A 10570-nucleotide genomic window follows, 5' to 3' on the forward strand; every position below is an offset into this window, starting at 1 on the left:
TATTCGCCACCGGAATCTCGCACACCTGATAGAGTGAGTAACACCATGTGATATTTTCTGCACCCTCAGCGCAGAGAGGAGAGCGAGGGGATTAAAGCAAAGGAGGTCAGAAAAGTGTGAAGTCTAAACAAAGACACATTTTACTGTACTCTGCTCACGCTGTACAGTCTGCTGCGCTCTGGCCTCTGAGTGAACCCGCACTGGGCAGACAGGTACTCGATGGAGGCGATTTATCCCGGAGCTTTCTACGTGAAAGCCATAAGCTCTGGCCCCGTCGTCTTGCATCACAGGTCCACTTCTTCATCACGCTCTTTGATCTGTCCCCTGCGTAAACCCTGTCCTGCTGGGCCTCAGTTCCACTCTGGAAAGTATTTAATTTGCTCCACATTTTAATCAAGCTGTGTCAATCTCTCGCTCCCCCCAGCAGACTCCATTCTTATCAGCCTCTTGGAATAATAGCTTCCTCTTCTGCCATATTTCCCTCCACACAGGAGGATGTTATATCCATTTTCTTATTTATTTATTTATTCAGGGTCCTGCGTGACAAAACGGCCAGGATTAGCAGAGCTGTCTGCGCGGCTAAGGCCACTCCGAATGCCGAAGCGACAGCTCTGTGGGCACCCTTCCACGCCAAGCACCACCTTGTTCCTTTGTTTCATCCTTGGGCACACAGCGCATTGGGAGGAAGAGGGGGGGAGTGAGGGATCAGGGTGGCAGGAATAAAACTGCCCGCTCTCTCTGATGTGTGTTGATGGGCCATGGCTCCACTGGGAGGAGCGGAGGGAGACGTTTCAATGGGGAAAAAACAAGGATAAATGGCGTCTGGATCAGCTCATACGGCTGTACAAGACGTCAAGTTTATTAGTAGGTGATCGTAAACGGTGGTGTGTGGGAGGGGGGTCACATTTTCCAAATCTTTTAATGGATCCGATGTGTTCTGACAGCTTTTTCTTTCTTTATCCAAACGTGTGTGCGCCTGCATCTGCCAATGCAGGAAAGTCGCATGAGATGCTCAAGGCTATAGGGGTTATGTAGGTCACGGCGAATCCTCCTTCTGACTGAAACACGCCATGCATAATTCAAGTCCTGCGGTGGGGGCAGGGGTCTTGGGGCTTGGACTCGGCTTGGAGTTTGAGAAGCATTGGGGGGCAGGGGGGCTCTGCTTTCAATAATAGATGGGATCATAAAGGAGGGAGAACTGATGAAAGCGCAGAAAATATGGAAGAGGTGTATCTATAGCCACCCACTACACAAAAAGGTTCAGGGGAGGCGCCGCCACGCACATCAGGAGCGGATCGGACAGGCCGTGTAAGGGAGGAAAGATGGGGGGGGTTGCAATTAAAATCAGTGAGGAGAAATGTCTGAGTGTTGACTCCTTCACTGTGGGTCACGAAGCATGATCCCCCGGGTGAAGAATCCCAGATGTGACAGCGTTTTGGCCGGCACTGGATCCCTGTGACTGTAGGGATAAACCTCAACAGGGTTTGTGTACAAGCACCATCAAAACAACAGGCGTCTCAAGGGCTTCGTCAAGATCTGAAGCTGTTGTGTTTCGTCAGCAGCTCAGTGGGGAAGTCGGGATAAGATTCAGCAAAGAGAGGCGTTTAATCTGGGAAATCAATGGTTCTAAATGTGTCATATTTTTACAATAAAATAGGAATCAGACATTATTTTCTATCCGATTTGATTAAAATTTCAACATTTATTTAAAACAGGATCCTGTTTGGACAGAAAGTAAAACACAGGGACAAAAAAAACCAAAAACACTGGGAGCTCCATGGAAACGGCTTTACTGTTTAACATCATGATCAAATTACAGCCCAATTCGACGAGGGCAGAGACCATGACTGTACCAGCTGCATTTACATATGGAGCCAATAAGACGATGCGCGCTGCAGCGTTCAGGGTTACCTCTTGGTCAGCCTCCATGGAGGTCGAAAGGTTGTCGATTAAGGCCGTCTTTTATTCCACCGTTTAAACACTACAGTCTGTTTTTAAACTGTAATCTCTTCCTATAAGGTTTGATGTTTTGTTTTATTCTTTTGTGACATTAAAAGCCGTTAGTTAGCAACTTACTTTCAGAGAAAACACTGTTAAACCAAAACATTAAAAAAATTTTAAACTCCTGTTAATATCCTGCTGTACATCATGTTATGCTTGACGTTTTATTTTGGCAAGTACTTTCATTATATTTTCTTAAAGGGCCAGAGTTAATTAATTCAGCTTTTTACTGGCACCAAACAAGCATAAATTTAATAAATGTTAGCTTTAATTATGAAACGATTTATGTATTAATTCATAAAGATCAATTTAAATGGCATACCAGTAAAACAGAGGAATATACCTCCAGATGGAACTGGTATATACCGACAAAAGGACGTTAAACTTATTGAAATAGTTTGAATTGACATGACTAAACAAGGACCGGCTCTCTGAAAGCTTTAACTTGCATAATTTTTCGCTCAGAATTTCAATGTATTAATATCATAGTTATGCAACTAAGAATGAAGGATTTAAAGAATGTTCCACTGGCTAGGCTAATGCTAACCAAGTTAGCAGATCAACAGCTAACATCCACTAACTATAAAATTGATTGAAAATTGAAGCAGGCTTGACTTTTATGAAGAATGAATGCTAACTGTTTTCTCCGACATAAACAGATAAACAAAGCGTGTGTAAATTAACGCAGGCTTGATAAAAAAGTTGCCTGGATACTGAGATTAAATCAAACAAAAGGTGTTAGTTCCACTAGATTTTATTGATGCACGACTTTACAGGAGTGAATAAAGAGAATCTGATTGGTCGATTATCAAGGGGGCGGGATTGTTGTGGCAGAAGGTTCACAAGCACGTTTGGTTGTGGCCGGTTTGTCGGAAGCATCTTGCTAACCAGTTAGCAACTTAGTGCTAGCAGGTTCCCAATGGGAAATTCCATTGGGACCAAGTAGCACTAAATTGGTGACTTAGAAACGACGCTGTCAAGGAACGCTATGGACAGCGGAAACATGCAAGAGGAGGAGAGTTTTGTGTCGGAGGTCGTGGATGAGTCTCCTCCGTCATCCATTTTTTATTTAGAGGAGGAAAGCGGGGACGGAGATGTTGTGGAAGAGGACGCCAGGGCGGCAGAAGCTTGGTTTGGTGTAGAAGGCTTCCAGCCGTACATGTTTGAGCCCTTGCCTCGCAACGCTGCCAGTTCTGTTAGCTCTACGCCTGCTGAAGACACAGACATCCATCCCCGTGAACACTGGGACGCAACTCAATGGGAAAGGAAAGGATTCTGGTTTCTTATTTCAACCGTTGCGTATATTAGCTGCGACATATGAATCAAGATGCTATGACCGAAAACTTTTATTGACAGATGACCGTTGATATATGATTGGCCGGATTTAGGTGTTCAGGCTGACGTAGAACTAACAGGTCTGCATTAGATAACGGAAAAAACACAGATTTTAAGACAGAAGTTTTGGGACAATATAGTTTGATAAAGAGTACATTTATATACATGTTTAAGCCGGAATGATTTGATATTTAAATATGACTTCCCTACGACTGTAAAAGTTGGTAATTTGTTCCTGCTTTCTACACAGCAATGTATATGTCGATCTGTTGCATTAAATTCTACTACAACTCCGAGTAAAAGTGAAAACATTCAGCCATTTATATAAATAAATTGAACGAAGATAAAGCCTTTTAGGTTTAATGAATCGGATGAGTTTGAGAACTGCTGTTTAAACTTGGGTAACATGTTTCTGATTTAAGGCCAAAAAAAAAAAAAAACAATCAACTGAGTGAAAATTGTGCCACAGAATTCCATTTAGCCCAATTAGCCAACCGCTAACTCCTTCTGTACTGTCTGAGCCATGTTAAACTTAAAGGGCTGTGTTTTTGTTGACATCGAAATCAACCTATAACTCTCAGAGTCTGTGAGCCACGTACAAATCCGAGCCATATGTTCACAACCATGAAAGATGCACGGTACATGGCGTGAGGTCGGCCATCTGCACAGGATTAAATTAAAGCATGGATCACCTTCTTTTGGCCCCGGGGAAATGTTTTGTGATCAGGATGTTTGCTCCATTGATCAAACGTAATCGTTAAACTCAGAGTAAATTAGACATTTTTGTTGGTAAATGTCAGCGATGTTACATTAGAATCAATCTTTGCGTAATTATAAAAAGGATACAAAACAGTACAGATGTAGCATAGCATTTTATTTAGGACCCCTAAATATGTTTTTTTTTTTTTTTTTTTTTTGCATTTTGAGCAGGCACCATCTGGACGGCTAATCACAACCAAATGTCATGGTTGTGAACTTTTACCTTTCAGCAGAACATCCAAATATTTACAATGTTTTACTGCATTTTAAATGATGTTACTAAAACCCGGATAAACTTCATGTGCCGAGCGTTGAATCCCCTTCTCGTCACACATTACATGCAATTAGTCTTTTAATAGAGATCTTGTTGCTGATCTAATTTAAAAAATAGCTCAACTCTAAATGAAAAATGAATCAATGCCATAATAAAATCTATCTTAGATAAGTGGATTAATTAAACCAGGATTCCGCTGTTTTAAAATGTAAATATTTCACCTAGATTGGGTCAAATTTTAAAAAGCTTGCCAGCAGGGCCAGATCTAGTAGGAAGTGGGACCCTGGGCTGGAGCCAGTTTTGGTGCCCCACCCACACAAATATATTTTCCTTAAACAGACTGGAAAGTCTAAAAATCAGCTCATAGTAAAGGATTTTGATTGGCTAAATATGTCTTATTTAGAGTGAACTGTTGAATTCTCTGAAAGATGTTTTCCAAAATTGGAAAAGCAAGCAACACCGTTTTTTGAGGTTATAGCTTCGACCTACTAAAACAATTAATTTTTCAGAAATAATAAATCTGCAGAATGTATAAAGTATCAGTTTTACTTAAAAAAGATGAAACATTCTCTAATTTGTTTTGTTTGTTTTTTTAACTAAATTTAAAGGGTCCAAAATACATGACACTATTTCCCAAGTTAAAGGTTATAGCTACAACTTTTTTTCTATCTCAAGCCATCCCCAATATGTCTAAAATGGTGCAGAATAGTAGTTTTTAATAGAGTATACAATTTAAATGATAAGCAAAATAGTAAATATATATTTTTCATAAAGTTTTATGGGTATAGAATAAGGGTTACAGAAATTTTGTAATCTGACATTTCTAAATCTGAGCAAAGAAAAAATCCTGCATGGGGATCCTCATGGCTCTATTCTCGAGCCACTTTTATTCACCATCTAGATGCTCCCCTTAGCTCACATTATAGTTTTACAGACTCTCTTATTATGCTAAATAACATATGAAACACTTTTTATATGAAAAATAGATCACATTATATTGGTTTAAAAGTTAAATGTCATAGCTACAACTTTTTCACTTTAATTTATCCACAGAGTGTCCAGAGTGGTGCCAAATAGAAGCATTATTTCATTGTATATAAATAAATACTTTAAAAGTTCTGATGGGTCCATAACATATTAAACAATTATTCAACACATAAGGATTCTGCAGGATAGAAGTAGTAAGTTGGAGTCACGTGGCCTGTTATACAGCTAAAAAATACATTCTTCTCTGTTAGATTTCTAAGATTGATGGCAAAAAAAAGCATAAAAATGAGCAATAGAGGAGGAACATTGGTCAGGCATCTCAGTGCTTGTGCCAACTTACGAAAGCAAAGGGCATCAGAAAGCGCACGAACGTTGCTGCTTTCCTTTTCGACAGGTAAATAAATATTTGCTAATGCTAACTACTAGCATTATTGAACCTGGCATTGGCCGGTAATCCATACAGAATGAGAGAAGGCAAGCGCGAGGGCACTACTTATTGGCAGAGAGGAGAAACATAGCATCTATCATCTTTAAAGGTATGGACCAGAGTAAACAATGGCCGTTTCTCAATTCACAAGAATGAGAGTATCGACTCTAACCTGACTCAGCCAGATGGATTTGCTCCGCATATCCATCTGGAAACCTTCCGTTGAAGTAATTTTGGGAAGGGGCGAAAATACTGGTTAGCTGATTGGCCTATGTTGGTGATAGACGGGCCAAATAAACCAATCAGATCAACGAAGCATATGACGTACTAACAGAACGACGACGAAAACACAACCACAAGCCAGGCTACTCTTGCCGAAACCAGTCGGGAGAAGAGCAAAAACATCTTTTCCTCTGAGAAAAGCCTCCAGAGCAGTGTTTTGCTCTTCTTTCAGTGAAGAAATACTCTGTAATTCCGATAAAACTTGCTCGATAGCCACGCTAACGCTAGTTTCATCGGCTGAAGCCGCCATGTTCTTTAAACTGAACTGTCGCGCTTCTCGTTGCGTCACACCTCAACCCGCCTCAAAGCCAACGCTGATTGGACGTTCGTTTGGTGAACGGTTACAAATTTTCTTCAACGGAGAGTCTCCAGACTGATTAGCGAGTGAAATCTTGAAAGCTCGCAAGATCAGGCTGGTCTCACGAGGCTATATCGACTCATGTTCTCGCCAAGTATTTTCTTGAGAAGAACACAGGAAAGTATGGACTTTGGGATAACGGGAGAACTTAACATGAATGTGCGTCAATCGGAACAGAAGCGTACTTGTGACGTCACCACACGCTCGGCTCGTCTGTAGCTGCATTTCACCTCCTGTTATTAATAGTCCCTAGATAATAATTCTTACTTTTTTTATTTAGAGGGGGAATAATAATTAACGCAGTCAGATAAAAACAAATAAAATGAACATTTTGCCAATTAAAACAAAAAACTCGCCATCAGAGCCAGCGTAACTTCACACGGCTATGCAGAGAGAGGGCTGCTATAGACGGGCTAACGTTAGCCTCGGAGGTCTGCTGGTTGCCACGGTCCTCTCAACATTGGAACTTTTTTTATGACGCAGTAAATCATATAGTGACGCTTAAAGTATAATGTTCTCACCTTAAGTGATCTTAAAACATACGTTTATTGAATAACGGCAACAGAACGGACAAGTCTGCTCTGATGCATGCTGGGTAAAGAGGGAGGGGCGAGAACAACATCCGGGGACTTTGTCCGTTCTCTGTCTTCTTCTTCTTGTGAATTGGAATAGTACCAGTTTTTTCGAACACATGAGAATGCACAAGTACACCTACTGACAAACGGCCAGTGTTTAGTTTAACTCAAGATTATTTAATGTTTTTGAGGATGATGAACTCTTGTTGTTGATGAAGAAGTGTAAAACCAAACTTTGAGGTGGGAACCTCTTCAATAATCACCTGAAGTGAAGAGCACGATGGATTTGAGGCAGGAATATTCAGCCGTGTCGACCTGCAGGGCTTTCAGCTTCTCCACCTGCTCCTGGAAGACGCGGATGTGGTCCATGAACGCCACGACGCGCTCGGCGGACATGGGCGAGGCGTGCAGGCCGGCTGCTGCCAGCAGAGGCGCCACATGGAGCGGCATTGAGCACTGGGCGGCGTTAAGGACGAAGAGCTCACTCCATGACATCCGTAACAGCGCCACCTATAGTAGAAAATGCAGAGAGTGGATTGTATGTCAGATTTAAGGAGAGCAAGAAGCAGCTTCAAGTCTACAGACATGTCTGAAAAACTTCACAAAAGACGGCTGTTGCCCAGGAAACATGGTGGACGTTTAAATAAAGATATACCCATAGATGTCTACATTTATAAATGAAAGTCAAAAATGTAAATAAATGTAGGAATTTGTTTGCTTCCTAATTCACAGATACATGTTATGACATCAGATATTAATATTAAGTTAAGAAGCATCAAAACAAACACAAATCACAACATTTCAAGTATGAATCTCAAATTTATGTTATTTTTCACTCCTAAAATTGAGTAAATATGTGATTTTTTCTCTTAAATGTGTTATCTTTACCCTCAAATAATATCCCATCTGGCAAACTTGTGACTTTTGCTCATTAATTTATGATTTTTACTTGTAAATATGTGATTCCTACAAGTAAACTAGTGATTTGTACTCATACATTTTTTGGTTTATGCTCAGAAATGAGTGATTCCAACTACTAAATCAGTGATTTGTACGTGTATTGTTTCTTAAATTGTATTGTCACAGATGAAAACCTGATTAAATGTTAATCTGTGAGTTGATACAAATTTTAAATTCAATTCAATTCAGTTTATTTCTATAGCGCTAATTCACAACACATGTCATCTCAAGGCACTTTACAGTTCACAACATCATCCAGTCAGATTGATTCAAAGTTTTCTCTATCGACTTATTGACTCTTCAGCAATCCCTCACACTAAGCATGCTTGTAGCGACAGTGGAGAGGAAAAACTCCCCTTTAACCGGAAGAAAACGCCAGCAGAACCAGGCTGAGTAATTTTTTTTTTTAACCTTTTTTGACTTTATTTACAGAAAATCTTTCATTCCTATAGCTATAGAAAAAAAAGCAGATGACTTACAATAAAATTTAAACTCACTTTTGGGCTAAAAAAGCATTTTTGGGTTAGAATCAAAGTGAATTTACAAATGTAGATATCTAACTGTATTTACTGACAGAAATGCCACCCCTTTATGTAATTTAATTCCGTAACTTATGGTAATATATGAAAGATAATAATGTCTGTAGAGATGCATGATATAATCTGCCCCCTATCGGTATCGGCCTGTATCGGCCTTAAATCTGAATATCGGACATTGGCCACCCCACCGATATGTAACCCGATATTTGAAGTCTAAAAAAAAAATTAATAAATAACTACTTCTTCTTCTTCATCAAAAACTTCTTTTTTTACAGACTTAAAAACTTCTAAAGACGAGGGAAAAAATATTGATCCATTAAAATATCACAATATCTTCATATGCTGATATATTGCCATTTAAAAACACCATATCAATCTCTTTTACTAATGAAATATTGCTATATGTCATCGTTATGCTACGAAATCCCCCGAAAATTCACAAAATTTTGCCATATTTTTATATGTTGATATATTGACGCGGTATCGATCTATTTTACTAACAAAATCTCACAAGAATTTGCAAAATATCACGAGAGTTTGTAACAGAACGATGAAATTTCACGAGATTTTGAAAGTAAAATAGATCGATACCGCGTTTTTAAAAATCTATTTGATATCAGCATATGAAAATATATTTGAGTATATTATTTTTCAAAGTGTCAGAAATGGATAACAAAACTGCTATTTTCAATGTCTGCTTATTTTTGTCCAGCTTTAACATCGGTATCGATATCGGTTATCGGCTACATGAGTTTTAAAATATCGGCATATCGGATATCGGCCAAAATCCCAATATCGTGCATCCCTAAATGTCAGTTCTGTCGACTTAACACCTCCACATTTTTTCAACTGCACATTTATAAGGAAACCTCTATGTTTAGATTTAGTTGTAGAAAAATCATATTAGAATCAATTTAAATTGGCAGAGAAACATGAACCTTCACTATCAGCCGGGAAGTTCTCTGTGCTAAAGTCGATTACATGTGGGTTATAAACTTGATAACTGCCCTTGTGACCCGTGACTGCGGTGCTGCTATCTGCACTTAAGATAACCACGTGAAAGAGGCTTCGACATGCAAACCTGAAAATAAGTGTTTTTAACTCAACCTAATGTTCATTTTAGAGTAAAATCTTTTTAATATCTGTCTTTTGATATTTTGGCCAGAAAAACAGTCCAAAGCTTTAACCTTTTTTAGGAAGTAAAACCCTGAACATCCAAACTAACAAACATGACTTACATTTTTAGTAATTTCCATGAACCTTGATTAAGGCTGAATGTACGTCAAACTCAAAGATGATAAAATAATGTCTGTTCCTTTCATGAAAGAGGATCCAGTGTTGCTTCACGGTACAGATAAAAAGAACAAACCAAATCTTTTTTTCTGGAACATTTAAGAGTTCAACCGGCTCTAATCCCAGCTGTAACTGAGGTACTTCCAGGTCTTTTTTGCTCATTTATGACAAATCATAAACAGACAGAGGAGAGGAGGAAACCTCCTGACTTTTCTCTGGATGTGTTTGTTTAAAAGTCCAGACAGTAGAATGGTCTCATCAGATCTTCCTCAGGTGGAGCCGGCCTCCTGTTCTTGCTCCTTCGAGCAGAGGCCAAACTAGATCCGTTTTTACTCAAAACTCCTCTTTCTATCAGCTGCTAAATGACCACATTAGCACAGTTTTAGCTTTTATTAATTTGCAGTGGCTTCAATGTATTTAAATTGAATTCAAAATGTTATTTTTGGTTCTTGGTTGTTTATATCAGGTGTATGGTGTGCATCACAGGACATCCTCCGATCTCAGGAAATACTTCATCAGTTCTCAGGTCTTAGGTATAAACTTACCAAATCTGGGGTATCAGTAAACGACATAATTTTATTTTAAATTCAGGGATATCAGTTTAACAACGCCACATTCTGACTTAAAAGCATCTTTAAAATGAATTTTTGGTCATAGAAGGCATGATTAATCAACTTAAATCCACTTTAATGCCACTACTGTCACCTACAGGGCTGGAGTGAAAAAGTCCCTTTCTTACTACCTTTAAATGAAACGCGACCAAGTTGAACTGTGATTAAA

The 10570-nt window shown here is 39.2% G+C and overlaps 1 protein-coding gene across 1 annotated transcript in view; it reads right to left on the bottom strand.

The window, feature by feature from the left end:
- Positions 1-10570, bottom strand: part of LOC107101600 (nuclear receptor subfamily 2 group F member 5) — a 42623-nt gene that overhangs the window by 4013 nt on the left and 28040 nt on the right. Inside the window, exon 3 of the mRNA XM_015400584.1 lies at positions 7262-7508. Coding sequence (XP_015256070.1) covers positions 7262-7508 — 247 coding nt within the window. The remainder of the gene's footprint in view (positions 1-7261; positions 7509-10570) is intronic.

Source organism: Cyprinodon variegatus, unplaced genomic scaffold (genome assembly GCF_000732505.1).
Source record: "Cyprinodon variegatus isolate N-32 unplaced genomic scaffold, C_variegatus-1.0 Scaffold1120, whole genome shotgun sequence".
Lineage (NCBI taxonomy): Eukaryota > Metazoa > Chordata > Actinopteri > Cyprinodontiformes > Cyprinodontidae > Cyprinodon > Cyprinodon variegatus.